The sequence below is a fragment of the Vigna unguiculata genome, chromosome 3 (assembly GCF_037176805.1).
Source record: "Vigna unguiculata cultivar grain cowpea cultivar isolate G323 ecotype 2 chromosome 3, ASM3717680v1, whole genome shotgun sequence".
NCBI classification, from domain to species: Eukaryota; Viridiplantae; Streptophyta; class Magnoliopsida; order Fabales; family Fabaceae; genus Vigna; species Vigna unguiculata.
In genome coordinates this window covers 64,492,905-64,510,649 of record NC_140794.1, presented here as the reverse complement: position 1 = coordinate 64,510,649, position 17,745 = coordinate 64,492,905, and the positions used below count along the sequence as shown (strand labels likewise).

Sequence of the window (17,745 nt, the reverse complement as noted above, 5' to 3'; positions counted from 1 at the left end):
CAGATAGTTATAAAAATATGTAGGTGTAAAAATATTAATTTTCTCAAATAAATAAATATAATGCCAAATAAGCTACAAGTGAGAGATTATGAAAATTAACATTAATATCTTCATCGTTAATACCACATAATTTACATGGCAAAACTGCTAATTAAAAAAAACAAATAAAAACCTAACTTATTTTCTGATGATCAAGAAACTTAAATTATGAATTAAAAGAATAAGGAGAAGAAAAAAAATATATTTCGACATAAATTATCTAACTATAAATAGAAATCTCTTTTCTATTGTGAAATTATATTCCTTAAACCTTACCTGGATACTTTACTTAGACAATAATTAAATTTTCTTCATTTATCTGAGAGTCGTGTATCTCCCTCAAGCTAAATCCATGCTATTTTTTTCTGAATAATTTAAAATTAAATATTTTCAAATAGGAGACTTTTATTTATATGTTATGAATGATCGGTATTTCTAAATAACTTTGATATCTAATATCAAATAAATTTTAAAAAATAATTTAATTTTATGAAATTTAATTTATAAAATTAAATTTTTATTCATTTATATACTACAAATTATTTTTATTTTGAATTAATAAAAATGTTCAATAAAATATTCAATTATACAAATAATAACAATCATATCTCAATTCAGTCCATTAATAGTTGTAGTTATCTGAATGAACTAATATAGTTCTCAAAAGAATTTTTTTTTTTCTTTTCTCTCAGCCCTAATGCACCTAACAGTGACAGAAAGAAGTGCATTCAATTTTACTCCATTGATAGTAAACCCAATCAATTCATCTTCAACTACCAACTAATACACTATATTAAATGGTCAATGTCATTTCTTTTTCTTCGTATGAACATCCTTTGATTTATTATTAGGACCCATTTTAAATTATTCATTTTACGTTGATAATAGAATAAAATAAAAAGAAAAATGATGGTTATAAAATTGTATTAAACCTTGGCTGGTTTCAGTATTAATTTTCTCTGAGAAAGAACTCAGAGGTTCTGTCAGTAGTAGCTTGTTCCACCGAACAAGATCTTCACTTATATTCACACACCAGCTTGATAAAAGAATAAAGTTTCTGTTTCATTCATCTGCTCATATACCAGTTTACGTTCATCAACTTTCAGATTAATGGTACGTTATTTTCTCACTCAATCTCTCTTTCTATCTTTTTTTTTTTTCTGGTATCCATATAACTTCATATATTCATGCTAAGTTTTTAAGTTTTCCGATCTTTGAAATTAACAGAAATAACACACAGTATTCTTTAAATAGTAACAACGAGGAATATATACTCAAAATATTTTTTTTTCTGTCTATTTATGGTTAATTTCTTTTCTTTCTATTGTTTTCTTACATTGCTAATGGTGGTTGGGTGGGACTTGCGGACATACCCGATAGAGCAAAATTTATTAAAATTGTGCTGTGTCACTACAATTTTTAGAGATTAAACATATTAATTATGTATGAAGATAAAAAAGAAAAATTGTTCATTGATAATGATCTATTGATTGTGGTTTCAAATACATCAAAACTCTGAATGTCATAAACCAGTTCCTCTAGTAAGTTGATAGGATGAACAAAAAAACAAAAACTGAATACTATTCTTAGATTGAAAAGGAAGACAAAGATGGGTCAGAGAACAGAATTTTGTTTTAGTTTAAACGGACATAATATGGTAGGTGATATAATTTTCTTTAAAATATAATTTTGTTTCATCAAATATACAACATTTATTCATCTTCCAGCATTTGTTTACTTGTTTTTTCTACCAAACATGATCCAAAAATAATATACTTGTGCATTTTAACTCAATTTTAACTCGTACAAACTCGGTTCTAAAAATAATGAGTTTTGATTTAAAAAAGTTCAAAAAAGATTTTTTTACTTTCTAACATTAAATATTAATTTTATTTTTAATTAATCTTTAAATTAATTATTCGAAGGATATCGTCCTAGTAAATATGTTTTAAAAAGTAGATATATTTATTATTTTCTGTAATATTGTATTAGTAAATAAACTTAAATTGCAGACACTTATAAACTTTCCAAGCCAAAGAATTGCAACTTGTCAGACAAAAAGCATGCATTGGGCCAAAACTTTCAGAAATTCTTCTACACTTCACTCTAACTTTGGCTTGAGCATTAATATTTTGACACCAATACGAAATACTTTCGTCTGACACTGAAATAAATTAATATTTTATTATAATATAAAATTTTATTGAAAAAAAAATAATATAATATTTTATTGAAAATAAAACAAATAAAAATTAGTTATGAACTGTGGTATGAAAATAACTCTTTCTTTTTTACTTTGTAGTATTTAAGAGTACACTTACATAATAAACTACCAAAAATTCAATATCCAATAACCGACAAATATTAACCAAACACTTCATGTTACATGTATTATTACATAGGAGGAAGGAATTGGTTCATCTTAAGTAGTTGTTGGTCTTATTTTTTTATTCGACATTCTTTTTATGGTTGATTGAACATGTTATGTACATAATATCATTGTATTTTAATGTAGTAATCTAAAAAAGAAAAAATCCCATCGGTCATTAATGCATGTCCCGCACTTTGGACGTGTTCAATATTTCTCTTAGTATCGGTCCTTTTAATCCGTTCTTAACCGGAGACAATGTTGTTTTCATATAATTTTTTTAATATATATATATATATATATATATATATATATATATATATATATATATATATATCATAATTTATTTCTTATTTAAAAAGAGAGAAATAATATGTCATACTTGTTTTGTAACAGCATCACCTTTTAAAGTTTAAATGGAAACAATGCATTTGTTTTTTATTATATATATATATAGAGAGAGGCAAATCTTGTTATTTACTTTAATTAGAAATTGCTAACTTTTTAAAAAAGAAATTATCTAAACTCCCTTAATTTGACATATACAAGAAACATTAGCGATTCAATGTTTTAAAATACATATTCTTTTCATCATTGCTAACTTTTAGCCAAGATATAAGGGATTGCTCGGTAACATTTGCATTAACTTCAAAATAAATATTTATTTTTTCTATTTTAATTAAACAATATTTATTTTTATTTGAATTTTAAATAAACATTGTACCTTTCGTATTTTTAATAAATTGATATTTACCACTCTTATTAAATTTTAAAAGATCATATTATCTAAACTTTAAATGAAAAATTATAAAAATTAGAAATTAATGTTTTGAAACACAAAAGTAAAGTAAACACAAAACTAAATTACTTTTAAAATATTGTTTTAAAAATGATTTTAATATATAAGAATTAAAATTATTGCATTCTTTCGTTATCAAAACTCGTTAATTTGTGATTAATTCGTACATGTTCTTGCATAATAGTCACTCTTCAAAGAAAAAATATATTTAGTTTTATGTTATTTTTAAAATTTTAAGAGAATCTATATATTTTTTTCAACTATACTATTTTCATTTTTATTACACATAAAACATTGTTTGGAGAGACAAAATTAAAAAAAATATAACAACTAAATTCTTCAACATTATATTAAAATCAAAATAATTAAATATTTTTTATTTTGGTGAAAAAAAAAAAACTTAAACCCAAAATGGTGTTTGAACATGTTTTATTATGTGGTCCTAGTAAGAATTATAATGCTGTAATTATTCCATTGTCAAACATTCATAAGTGTAGGTCTTTGCACAATAATTTAAAAATTGAGATCTATACGGTGTTTTAATTATGTGTTTTAATTATGTGTTTTATACATGTTTTATGTTTAAAATTAAGTCGTGCGCTATGGTATATAAAAATAATATCATATTTGTTTTATTTAATTCTAAAAAGTAACTAATAACTACCTCAATTCTATTTAATAATATTATTTAAATATAAATTATAATGTATTTAATAAAAATTATTTTTATTGTACAAAACAATATTTATAGACGAGTTTAATATTATTTTTAATCAATGTGAAAGTAATAATTTCTTCTATATTCAAGTCCCATTCAAACCACCACATCAATTAAGAGTTTTTGTTTTTTACCAATTTTTTCTTTTTTACTCCCATTGCCTGTTTCATCTTGTTTTGCTGTTTTAATTATGTAAAAAATCAAATTGACTGGTATTTTTACATTTCAACAAAGCATTGATTTTTTTTTCTTCGTCTTCTATATAGTTCTAGGTCTTTTTCATTAAATAGTGCATTCATTGATAAAATTAGACTATTTATATATATATATATATATATATATATATTTATATTTATATTTATATTTAAAAGTGGTACTTCCTTTGAATTTAAATACTCCTATAAGCAAAATCAAAGATATATGCACTTAAATATTAATAAATTTCAAATTTTTAAACTTTATTTAAAGTTATTACAAAATAAACAATTTATCTTTAAACTTATACATAATTTTCAACAAATATAATTTGATGGTAATTTTGAAAAATCTTTATTATGTGAAAATAAGAATATTAAATGAACTTAATTATTATGAAGCAATTATTTTTTCTTATAATTAGATATGAAGGTACTGCAATTTTATACTGATTAAAAATAAAAGTTAAAAGATTATTTAACCTGTAGCATACAATACATTTATAATTTTTCCTAAATTATATTCATGGAGAATGTTAGGTTTAAACATAAAAGTTTTTTTTTTTAATAATAACATTAAATAAGATTTACTGAATTGAAACTTGCTTATATTTAAATCTATTAAATGTGATTTTTCTATTACTTTTGTGTAGAGATAAATACATTTCCTCTATTTCTTTTTACGTCTGTTTAAAAAAATATTTCTTTTTAAATTTGTCCGTATAAAATAAATACTTTTTTTATTATATTTTTCACAATAATTTTTTAAATAATTTAGACATTCATATATTAGGAGAGATAGAGAGAAATGAGTAAAATAAGAAAAGTGTGCAACTATCTTTTAAAAAAAATATTAGTTCCACCCAACAAAAAAACCTAAAAGATACCTGTAAAGAAAGGGAAGGAATGTTTCTTGGTTAACGTGAGAATATATTAATTTGCAATTGAATTTCAGATTCTCTAATATGTCACTAAAATTAGATGGTCCTTAAAGATAAGGTTATTAAAGTTTTTGATTTTGAGGTTCACGAATAAAAATATGATTTAGAGTTAAAAAGAAATATTTTTAAAATTCAACATGTTAAAATAAAAAATCTCAAAATTTACTTTTAGGTCTAACTAATGAGTTTACGCACATTATTATTCGAAAAGTTAAAGGTTTATGTAAATTTGGTATTATTATTCGAAAAGTTAGAGGTTTATGTAAATTAGGGCGAGAAGAAATACTATTTTCAAAGAGTATGTTAGATAGTACATTGTGGCAATTTTCTGTAAGATAGAGTATATTATTCATATTACTCAAACTTCAAATACTAGATGTATATTGAATTTGGATTCTTCAAATAAAACTATATTAATATATATATATATATATATATATATATATATATATATATATATATATTGATTTTATTGTTTTAAAAAAATCATATAATTTGAAAACATAACACAAATATAACAAAATAATATCAACATAAATCTAAATTGATATACTCTAATAAATATATTAAGGGTTATATACGTTTATAATTTCTAAATTTGAACACAAAATTAAAACTTATTTTTATTTCAAATTTCTATATTTTGATTTGTAAATTTAAAAAATAAAAAATATAGCTTTCAATGACACTAATTGTTTTACACTTTAGATTCGCTTTTGATTTATAACATACTAAACTTCAGATTCGGTTTTTATTTATAAAGTGCTAAACAGTATCAACTTTACAATTACCGCTTGAAATGTTGTTCGACATGTAAGAGGAAACTTAATGCAATTGACTTATGAAAACTGTGTTTATTCAATTTTAAAATTTAGAAATTAAACTATATTAAGATTTGGAACAAATTTAAATTTCTCATTCATTCATGTTTAATAATTAAAAATATATTTAACCTATCTATTAATCATTATTTAACAAATGCTTTTAGTTTCTTTTAACTGTTTTGCAACTATTATCCATTGATAGATCTCTTGAATACATTTAGATACGTATAAATAAAATTGGAGTTCTGAAGTAAATGTGTACGTTGAGCTATACTAAGTTTTATTGATTGCAAGAGGCACATATATATTACCTGAATAATATATTATTGTTGTTGTTGGTTATTTCCATGCAAGCACATGAGAAGTTTAATACGTAATTCAATGTGAGAAATAAACTGTTACCAAAAAAAGTTAGAAGCTCATTAATGTTTATGAAGACTTTATCATGGAACGATTTAAACATAGTGGCTGCTTGTGGGGTTGCAGTGGGGAGCATTCATTTTAATACATTATTAAGATTGGTGTGAAGCATATTTATACACGTCTTCTCTATTCGATTACATATCCTCGTATAAGTTCACATTAATTAGACACTAATTTTTGGTTTTGCATTAATAATAACGAAAGTTACTGATATATCTCGTAGGACACAAAAATTGTGCTGTCAAAACCACTAACACTTGAAGGCCAAACAGATTCAGATGAACACTGCGAAGCTCCAAATATTCTGCAACGCATATTGAGTCTCTTCAAGAATATGCGCCAAGGATCTGATCTCTCATGCTTCAAGGCAAGTTTAGGGTTCCACATCACTTCAAAACTTAAATGATTTTCTGTGAACAAAAATTTAAGATAAGAAATGGTTCCCCACTAAGAACATATTCAAACCCGTAATTTTAATATATCTATATATCTCACTACGAAAATTTAATAAGCAAAATTTTCCTCCTATTTTCCTTTATTTGATTTCTTGACTTGTGAGCTATGAAGTTTGGACATGCCTCATCAATGGTGTGTCTCGTGTCCAACACTTATCGGACACCGATACTCGTACGACACTCGTATGATAAGTATCAGTCAAGTGTCCAATTTGAAAGACATTTTTTTTTGTCTTTAACATGATTTTGAATGACTCTAACACAATATTAATAATCACAAATTCAATTATTTTCTAAAAAAATCTATAAAGTTGTAAATTTATCATATAAGTTTCTATTATGATTATAAAAATAAGGAAAAAAAATATTATATGATCACTACTTTTCGTTTTTTTGGATATTAGATTGATAAATTAGATTCATTTTATGTACGTTGACAATTTGTTAGTTAAAAGTTTGAAACTAATATGTATATGCATGACGTGTTATGTGTTATATTTTTTCAATTTAGTCGTATCTCCGTGTTTGTGTTGTATTTGTGTTCGTATCCGGACTTCATAGTTTGTGAGTACCTAGACCACGCCATCTTCATTAATATATATATATATATATATATATATATATATATATAAATACACTGCAAATTATTTATGTTAAATTTTTTATATAAGCATCATTATTTTGTTGAAAGTGAAAGTTGGATTTGGTTGTTGAATCTGTATTGGTGGACAGCTGCCACCTATGTTCAACATGGCAAAGTCACAACTACAGTGCTATGCAGAATCTATATACTGCACAGCATCGGATTTGTTGAGCAACATTAACAGTGGCGAGACTCCTCTAGATAGACTCATATTGGTTGTAGCATGGGCCATTTCCACCACACGCCCTCTAAGCTTTGGAGTTGCACCCTACAATCCCACTCTTGGTGAGACTCACCATGTTTCCAATGGAAACCTCAATCTCTTAATGGAGCAGGTATTATATGTACTCATATGTACTCAATCACCATGTTTCATTATAAGACTTTTCTTCCATTTCAAACGTAAATATGGATTAGGATTTGTACATGGATGCGCTTCTGTTTCCAGGTTTCACACCACCCTCCTGTATCTGCCCTCTATGCCACTGATGACAAGGAAAATATTGGTATCACATGGTGTCACTCTCCAGTTTCAAAGTTCAATGGTATAATACTCTTTTTATTTCATGACATCAGTATCAAACATCTTTTCATTCTTGATTTTGCTTCAATTGGGTGCATGTATGTTGTGAAGTGTAATTATCTTACTTCAAACATTGAACTGTAGTTAATGGATGCATGACAAAACCAAATGTGCAGGTACTTCAATAGAAACTAAGGTGCATGGCAAACGACAGTTGAAGCTCCACAATCATGGAGAGACCTATGAAATGAATTCTCCTAATCTGGTTATCAGAATTCTTCCAATCCCTGGGACTGAATGGGTCGGCAATCTCAGCATTCGGTGCCTAGAAACAGGCCTTGTGGCAGAATTAAACTACATGACCCAATCTTTCTTTGGATTTGGGGGAGGTCGAAGACAGATTAAAGGAAAAATCTATGATTCATTGTCTATGAAGATTCTACACAAAATTGAAGGTCATTGGGACAGGTAATTAATCTGTCTTTCAAGTTTTATTAATTATTTATCTGCAACTCTTTACATGAAAAAGCAGTGCTTTTCAATTGTTTACTTAAAAAGTATCGTAATCCCCAAATTGCAAAATGCAACAGAACTGTAACAGTAAAAAGTACATCCAACGCTGAGGAAAGAGTGATATATGATGCAAGAGAAGTTATTTCAGGGCTTCAAGCTCCTATTGTCAAGAATCCAGAGGTAAAAACCATGTATTTCACTTGTTTGTGTCAGTTTCTTCTGGCTCTAATATCCATAAAGTGTGATTTTTGTTTTGTCTTCCTTTATGAAGTCAAGGAAGAATGGTGAGTGGTATGCAACACTTTCCATAACTATGATATTAAAGAATGAATCTTTTTTGAATTTGTGTTGCTGAAAATGAAAATGTGAATATGCATGCACGTCTTCCTGAATGAAATTGTGTTGTACAATATGCAGAGTGTGTGGCCAACAGAAACAGCCCTTGTTTGGGGTGAGTTAAGCGAAGCCATCTTGAGCAAAGACTGGGAAAAAGCAAGAGAAGCAAAGAAAATTGTGGAGGAAAGACAGAGGGAGCTTCTGAGAGAAAGAGAGGCAAAGGGGGAAAATTGGACCCCAAAACACTTCCTGGTGTCTTATACCAAACAAGAGGGTTGGCACTGTTCACCGATCACAAACTCTGTCCCGAACGCTCCAATTGTCACCTTGTAATTTGTTATGTTTCAAAGCAGTTACCAAAGATGTTATTCCACTTTATCACTAATTCTGTACCTTTTAAAACTCAAAACAGAATCTTTACCATACAAATAATCCATAAATATATCAATTTCTTTGTTACGGAGATCAATAAGTCTATCTCACTCTGCTTATATACTCAGAACGATGCACTCCTATAAGGGAAACAATTCTCAAAGGCTATGCCACCAAATTTACAATATGACTATCTCAAATGAATCAAATATTCAAATTACGTGAAATTACACATTTTATGTTATGTAAAAGGTTACATAACTACTTTGATTCAATATGATGTGGATTTTGTAAATTAACATAGCTTAAATATGTTTTTTATTTTGTTCTAAATTCGAATTAATTCATCTTCGAGACTTTGTTCAATTTAGTTTTTCAGCTTTAAAAACGTGTTATTTTAGGTTTTTTAACCAAATTTTCTAAGTTTATTTGACGTTTCAAACGTGTTTATCCATTAATATTAAAGCGAAAATTTGTCAAATGGTATAAATAACTCAAATGTTATCATGAAACACATATGAAATGTCAAATAACTCAACAAAATTTGGTTAAAAAAAATAAATTCATGTATTTCTAAAACTGGAGAAAACTAAAATTTCAAAAAGAGAATAATTCTAATTTTTAGTTAGAAAAAAAAACATATTTAATCATGTACCCGTCCAAAAACAGTGTGTAGATATTTTACCGATGATAGGGTGATGATCAACAAAGAACAAAGATATGAAGTGGCATCACCATCAAGCCAACCCTTGAGCAAGGATGAGCATAGGTGTAGAGTTGTATTGCTATAGAGTCAATGTCAGTAAGAATAGCAAACCAAACTTCTTTTTAGGAAGCTAAGATTAAGGAAATAATACTAACAAATATTATGTAATTATTATAGTTACATTAGTTATTATTTAGGTTGGTTGAGATTTAGGAAGATATTGATAATTATCTTTAAAATCATTATGTATATATGCTATATTTGTAATTAATTCATCTATTATAAATAAGATTATTCCTATGGTCAAGGAACGGATTGATTTTTATCTAAACAAGTCTTAAGTTGACGGTAAAAATTTCTTTCTTTCTATTTTTGGTTAAGAATTATCGGTCACTTGACCAGAACAAATCCTATTTTCTATTTTTCTTTCAAGAATTTTGACCAAACATCGAAGGATAATCCATCTTTATTGTATCTTAACTCACTTTTATCTTAAATACAATCTAAATTAGAAATTTACAGTATCAGTATCAGGTGCTCAATAGATAACATGCAGAGACATTCGAAAGGACAGCTTAGGATAATCAGATAAAAAAGAAAACTCTAAAATACATTATGCAAGTCCAATTCCCCAACACGAAAGCTTCAGCAAACCGAAACATATCCTTCTCAATCTTTTTAATAATCAAAGCACACCACTCTGCATATGGCTACCTGAATGAAAGGTTATCCAACCATCAATAACATTCTTGCCAATCCGATTCACTCCTCCTATGATATGGCTTCTCTGATATGGTGTCCAACACAGGTTTCCAAGGTTGTACTCTGCAAGGGCTTCTTCCACCAATGTTCATCTTACCAACACCATATTGCTCTGCCGAACCACCTCTTACAGGTTGATTTTGGGTGGACAAAGGACATGCTTTGGCTACTGCGCTGAGTTTCTTTACAAGGCCAGCAAGGTCCACCGGAGAAACATCAGCTTGTAGCACTGAATATGGCAGCATGAAATAGACTTGCCCAGGTTGAAGGTGTGTGTCTCCGGTCATTGATTTTGAGGAAGCGGAAAGAAGCTGAGTAGAAGTGCAGAGAAAGTGTTTTGAGGGGTGCCCAATTACTTGCCTCACTGAAATTGGTTGCTCAAAATCCTCCACATAACCGTTCATATGAACCACACGGATATGCTTCAATATGGAGGATGAGTCGCAAGAAAAACAAGCCCCCATTTTCTCTTGATCAACCTCTCCAATATGCTAATGAAGAAGTAGTTTTTGTTAACTGGTATAAATAGTATTATAGTGTTCGTTTGTGTGTGTGTGTGTAATAAATAAATAAATGGGGATTGACTTTGATGATTTAAATGGTAAATGGATAAGTACACGTATATTGAACCTTTTGGAAATGAAACTGAACCTTTTTCTGACCAAGTTGTTAGTATTGTATTAATCAACTTGTTGCATCATTATTGGCATGAAAGGAGAAAGACACATGCAGCCAGCAATGAAATAGTTCGACCGTATTCATAGAATAAGCTCTAATTAATTCCGAAAGCTTACTTACGTTGTTTTCAAGTACCAAAATTTCAAACCAAACTGTGTGAAACATGAAACAAGGTCCATGGTCCCCATTGCCTACTTAATTGCTTAATTTGGCGTGTCGTTTTAATTTTTAGGTCGTATTCGATGTAGAGTCACATGCAGATCAATTTTATTTTATTTTTTTAGCATTTGTAATACAAAAAAAAATACTAAACTCATACTTGAATTCTTTTTTTTTTTAAACTTAAAAGATATTAATACTCAGAAATATCTTATAGCACTTGTATCTTATAGTGCTTGTATCTTAGATTTATCCCGTATTAAAGATGCTTAAGGTTGATTAGAGCTTGAAGAGTTGAAACAATTAAGTCAAACCAACCAATTGCAACCAATATTAATAGTTCATGAAGAGACAAAGTCCAATAATAGCGAGACTCTTCCACTTGCCCAAGTTGCAAAACTCTAATCGATCTCTATGTTTTTCTAATTTTGATAAAATTATTTTCAAGTAAAGTTTGTCCCCCCATACTTTAAATAACGCCCTTTCAACCTAAACCATTTCTCTAAAAACATGGGATACGATGCAATAATACGCTTTTTCTTTTATTTACTTTATAATCACAAAACTTGTATTGAACTAATTTATCACACAAAATTATAGAGATGAAAATTTGATTCATATAGTTTATAAGTCGGTCTCAACTCTCTCTTATATTTTATTCGTTCACAAGGGGTCTCAACAAATTTCAACCCCAAATTCTTTTATTAAAATGAGTTAGGAACAAGGTTAGAGTAAGTTTAATCACATTAAAAGACTTTAACTAACTCATGAATAAAAGACTTTCACACTACTCACGAAATTTAGACAGAAAATTTAGATGCCAAATTAGATTTTTTTCAAATTTATTACATCTAACTTTATAATTTTATATAATTGTTTTTCATTGTCTTTAATTCTTGGATTTTCATAAAGTTTCTTAATTTTAATCGACATAAATGCTTTTTTTATCTTTATCTCGAGTTTTCCTCTTAAAAAAATCAATTCTTTCTTTTTATTATAATTTTTCTAATATTAATTTAGCAACTCTTACCTATTTAAGAAAAGATAATTTTATCACTGTCCAATAGTACATACTAAACAAATTTATCACATGGAAGAGAAAAACTCTTAAAAAAAAGATAAAAATAAATTTATTCAAAAGAAAAAATTGATCAATTCAAAATATTCTTTAACTCATCAATTTCACCGTTGTGTAATTTTATTTTGAAAAGGAAAATAGATCGAAGATGGAAATTCAAAAAGGAAAGAAGAGATGAAAAAGAAGTAGAAGTACAAAAAAGAAAAATGAAAAAAAAAAGAGAATTAACTATACATGAGTTTTTAATAAAATTTTTTAAAAAGTTAATATAAATAATATATAAATATAATTTTAAAATATATAAAAAATGAAATGTAAAAAAATTGAGAGAGCCATAGGTCCCCTATGTTAATGAGAAGATACGTCGATGTTCACCACATGTTAAAGGTTAGGATTAATCAACTGAGACCGAAGTTCCAAACATGTTATCCTAGAACGAAAAATCGAAACGAGCTCATCCAAACATATATTGCAATTACAATCAAATAAAAAGATACCAATAAATTAATCATCGTGTAAATCAGTGTTCAATATTTTATATTTAATGATGGAGTAAGTATGTAATTATATTATATTTTTTCAATATTAATTTATATCGATTTAACTATTATTTTTACTTTTTTTGTTAATATAAGTTCAGTTTTATTTGAACTACATTTAAAGCACAAGCGTTAACCATTTTGCGTTTACCTGTACAATTTATGTAGTGAAAAAAATTGTGTACATAAATATGTCGGATCAACAAACACCTCAAAGCTGCGAGCAAAATTAGTCTGTGTCAAGTGAACTGGAACAAGCATGGTAGGGAAAAAAATCCAGACTTTGAACTAATGGATTTAATAGTTAATTTGAGTTCAAAACATTGGTTTGATTTAATTAATTATTTAATAAAATATTAGTGTTGAAGTTGAACAAGATTATTGTAATGGCTAACTCAATGACAAGTTAGGTTATAATAAGTCGAATTAAAAAACAAAAAAAGTGTTATATATATATATATATATATATATATATATATATATATATATATATATATATATATATATATATATATATATATATATATGATAGATGAATAGTGTTACTCACTTGACTTTGGCAAAACGTTTTTATTTGTTTTGAATGTGTCTGTCGTCGGTGTGGCAAGGTGGGCAAGTGTGTGTTTGAGTTGACTTTTATTTATTTAATGTTAGTAGAAAAAGTTCGACGGTAATGATAATTAAGAATGCAAAATTCAAACTCGTTTTTTTGGTTTGGTTGATTAGTAATAGTAGTTACATTGCTTCCTTGTCTTTTTCTTCCTCAATTCTCAAACCTTAAAATTCTTATCTTCGTTTTGTGTTGTTTTCTTTGTCAACCTCAGACTACGCTTCCGTTCCGTTAACGTGATTTATCGTTCTTCAGTACCGACCTTTGGCGGCTCTCTAAAAGGTACATGTTGTTTTCATTCAATACATAAATAAACTTCATATATGTTTAAAAAGGATGTGGATTATATTTTGAGTCTACCTTAATTGAATCTCGTGTTTTATATATATTTTTTTAATGTATATATACACCACGTACTTTAGATTTCTTATTTATTTTAATTATTTGGCTTTTCATCAAATTTATTCTTATTTTCAAAATAATTTTTGCCTTATCTAAAAATGTAATTATGTTTATCAAATAAATATTCTTTATATTTTACATTTGAATATTTTTAATATTTTTTAATATTTTTATTTATTATATTTTTTTTACATGAGTAATGTTTAACACTTTCAATTTAAGTGTTCAATAACATAAATTTTTCATTTACTAAGTAAGGTAAGAACTTTATCTTCTTTATTTAATTATTATTATTATTTTTTCATTTGAAAAAACTTTATTCTTGCTAAAATAATTTTCGTTTTCTCTCGGTCATCGATTAGATTGATATTTGAAAAATTTTCTTAAATCTTTACGATATTTATCTTTGATTATACATTTATTTTTCTTTGTGTGATTTCATTTAATGGTCTCTCAAATTATTTTTAAGACAAACATTTGATCAATTTTTTAATAATTTTATTTGTTGTTTATTTTTATCATGTAGAATACTATTTTAATATTTTGTATATAATTATTTTTCTTTTCTAACTTATTATTACCATAGGTATAATTTTATCACTATAATTGTGTAAATAAATTTTATTTACTATAATATAACAATTTAATGTAATTGCAATGAATTTTTTTTATCATTATCTAATATATATTGAAGTTCAAAAGATAAAAGATATATGTTAAAGTACTATTATTATTAGTTTGATCTCTCATTTTGTGTTATTTGTGTAATTTGATCAAGTGATGTATTATAACTTTTATTGGTCTATAAAAAAAATGAACTACACATACATTTAAAATAATTTTTATTTTTAATTTGTTTTTCTTTTAATTTTTTTTTTGAATATTTTTAAACTTTATCATCAGGTTTCATTAACATTTACAAATTTAATACATATGTTGGTTATTATGAAATTGTATTTGGTATTCTAATTTGAAATGTATACACCCCTTTTAATATTGAATATTTTATATTACTATGTTTTCATTATCGTAAATTTTTGTTATTTTATAAAAAATAATTGATTGATATTGAAATAGTCATAATGGACACATGTACGAGTACAAGTATATACCCGTTATATGATAAAAATGAGGATGTGAAAAAAATTTGATACCTGAATTTTGATATAGGGATGAAGATAATTTTTTTTAAGAGTGAATATAAGATAACGAAACTCGCCCTCATCCCATTACCACATCTACATATGACACTAATGGTGAGAAACACAATAATAAAAATTTCTGAGGTTAAATGATAAATAAGAAATTAGAAAATGGGATTTAAAGAAAATAGAGGATGAAAGAGAAAAATGTGGGGGTGGAAGAAGTAAAAGACTAAAATAATCTGTGAATAACAAATAACTTTATCATGCCTCAAGGTGCACAAGGTTTGAAAATTAGGGGTGGCAAAACGGGTTGGGTCAAATGGGCTAACCCGTCAGTCTGTGTTAAAAGAAACGGGTTGGGTTGAAGATCTCAACCTGTCAACCTGTTCTGATCCGTCCCGTTCAGCCCGTCAACATAACGGGCCAGCCTGTCCTGGCCCCTTGATCCATTTAAAAAAAATAAAATAAAAGTAATTAAAAAGATTAATTTTTTGTATTATATATTTTAAATGTATAAATATATATAATAGTATTGTAATTTAAATCATTAACACTTACAAATTAAGTTTGAATTATTAGTTATAGTTGAATAATTGAATATGTAAATTTAATAATTATTTTAACTTATCTAATTAAAAATATTAACTAATCAATTAAAAGCTTAAAAATATTTTATTTGATTAAATATGACTTTAATAATAATTTATATCTATATATAAAAAAATTGAAAACAAATTAAAAAACTTTTATAAAATAAAAAAGTAGACGGGTCAGCCCGTTCTGACCTGTTAGCCTGTCTTATACGGGACGAGTTGTGATTATTGATCCGTTTCGGTTTGACGAGCCAGCCCAGTCCGACCCGTTTTTGACAAGCCACATACGGACCAGGCCAAAACAGATGAGGCTAACCTGTTTTGCCACTCTCACTGAAAATGAAACGAAAATAAAAACAAATAAATAAAAGAAAAACAAAAAGTAAAAATGAGTTTTATTAAATTATTTTAATTTATTTTTAATTTTTCGTATTTTAGATTAATTTCCAATAATCTTACTTTATTTTAAACATTTATATCCCTCATATTTCATTTTTTTTACAAATTAAAAAATTTAATTTAACTATTGTAATTAAATATTATCCTTCCTGACTATTTTTTGCAATGTTACACTTGAACAAGTACTTTTATTCTCAAATTGTTGATGTAAACACATGTTGTTTATATATTAATTTTGAAATTTTCACCATGGTATATTAGTATATTTGGAAATTTCTTATGAGACTTGAATACTAAATTTAAAGAGAACTCCGAATTAGATATTCTATTGTATTACTTGTTCTTATTCTCATAATTTTTTAGGGAAAAAAAAAACTATTTTCCCACTTTTCAATGTGGAATACTTCTTCGATCAGAGGTGAAAAAACGTGATACAAATTTTGTTACAGACTCAAATATTTCAGCGGAAACGCATGAAGAAATTGGAGTCATCAAACAGTTTTATTGGGCTAAAGAGGCTGCAAATTAGCTCAAACTTTTAGTCCCTTCTGAGTTTTGTTTCTATGGGGCTTTCTTCATGCACCTCCCTTTTTCTTCCTATACCCTTATAAAACCTGTAATTTTCGAACTACACCTTATTAAAATTATAACAAAAACCCACCTTTTCTTTCTTTCTTTTTTTTTTAAATATTTTCCGGATTGAAAATTCAGGAAGATATTTTTAGATCTAAAAGTAATTTTCAAAATATTTAATCTAAAAATATTTTTTATATTTTAAATTAAGAGTTTTTTAAATTAAAAATAATTTTCAAAACACTTAATGCAGAAAATATTTTTTATATTCTGGATTAAGTGCTTAGATAATATTTACATGTTAAAACTAGTAATATTCTTTTATTTTCAATGTTTTATGTCATGAAGTGTTTGCATAGCTGCAGATACATAAACTAGTAATATAAATGTTCCATTTCCTTCTGAAAATAAAAATAAAAATATTAGTTTATCCTTATGACATAATCAATTGTACATGGTAAAAAATTTATTTATGTAATTCTAATAAAAAATAGACCAAACATGAAGTAAATTATTAATGTATTTTATATTTTATGTGTATTTTTTATTTAAAATTATTTTACGAAATAAATGGTTTATTCTTTATAAAATGGTGGTAAGGGTTACTAAGTTGCAACACTAAGATAATACGTGATAATAAAGTTGGAATTTGGCAGTAAATGTGTTGGTATTCTTTTTATCGTTCACACTTTCAACCATTTTCATTCCCTATTTTCATTTTGGTGAAACGCACATCATCCTTTGTATTTTAGCCACCGTCTTTTCTTTACGTTTAATATTCTCGATACAAATTAAATTGTAACAACCTTAAAAAAATAGATCATTTCTATTCTTTAGAGTTCATAATATCAACCAAACCTGAATACATAAACTATTTCCAAAATGTGTAATCACAGTCCATAACAAAGTTGGTAAAAAATGAGTTAATTTCTGCATAACTTTACTCTCAAAGT

The 17,745-nt window shown here is 26.5% G+C and overlaps 2 protein-coding genes across 2 annotated transcripts; one reads left to right on the top strand and one right to left on the bottom strand.

Moving 5' to 3' along the window:
* Positions 1 to 979: 979 nt before the first annotated feature.
* On the top strand, positions 980 to 9,248 carry LOC114179759 (oxysterol-binding protein-related protein 4C-like). The gene is made up of 7 exons (XM_028066206.2): positions 980 to 1,152; positions 6,530 to 6,673; positions 7,494 to 7,739; positions 7,853 to 7,949; positions 8,104 to 8,395; positions 8,518 to 8,620; positions 8,858 to 9,248. Exons 1-7 carry the CDS (start codon positions 1,150 to 1,152, stop codon positions 9,107 to 9,109), a joined length of 1,137 nt encoding a protein of 378 aa, XP_027922007.1. The 5' UTR covers positions 980 to 1,149; the 3' UTR covers positions 9,110 to 9,248.
* Positions 9,249 to 10,304: 1,056 nt separating this feature from the next.
* LOC114179149 (uncharacterized) lies at positions 10,305 to 11,139 on the bottom strand. The gene has a single exon (XM_028065383.2). The coding sequence runs from the start codon at positions 11,078 to 11,080 to the stop codon at positions 10,592 to 10,594; it is 489 nt and encodes a 162-aa protein (XP_027921184.1). The 5' UTR covers positions 11,081 to 11,139; the 3' UTR covers positions 10,305 to 10,591.
* Positions 11,140 to 17,745: the final 6,606 nt, after the last annotated feature.

Coding starts and splice junctions, on each gene's coding strand:
- LOC114179149 (XM_028065383.2), bottom strand. CDS start 11,080: ATGGGGGCTTGTTTTTCTTGCGACTCATCCTCCATATTGAAGCATATC.
- LOC114179759 (XM_028066206.2), top strand. Junction 6,674..7,493: donor CTGATCTCTCATGCTTCAAG/GCAAGTTTAGGG, acceptor ATTGGTGGACAG/CTGCCACCTATGTTCAACAT. Junction 7,740..7,852: donor TCAATCTCTTAATGGAGCAG/GTATTATATGTA, acceptor TTCTGTTTCCAG/GTTTCACACCACCCTCCTGT.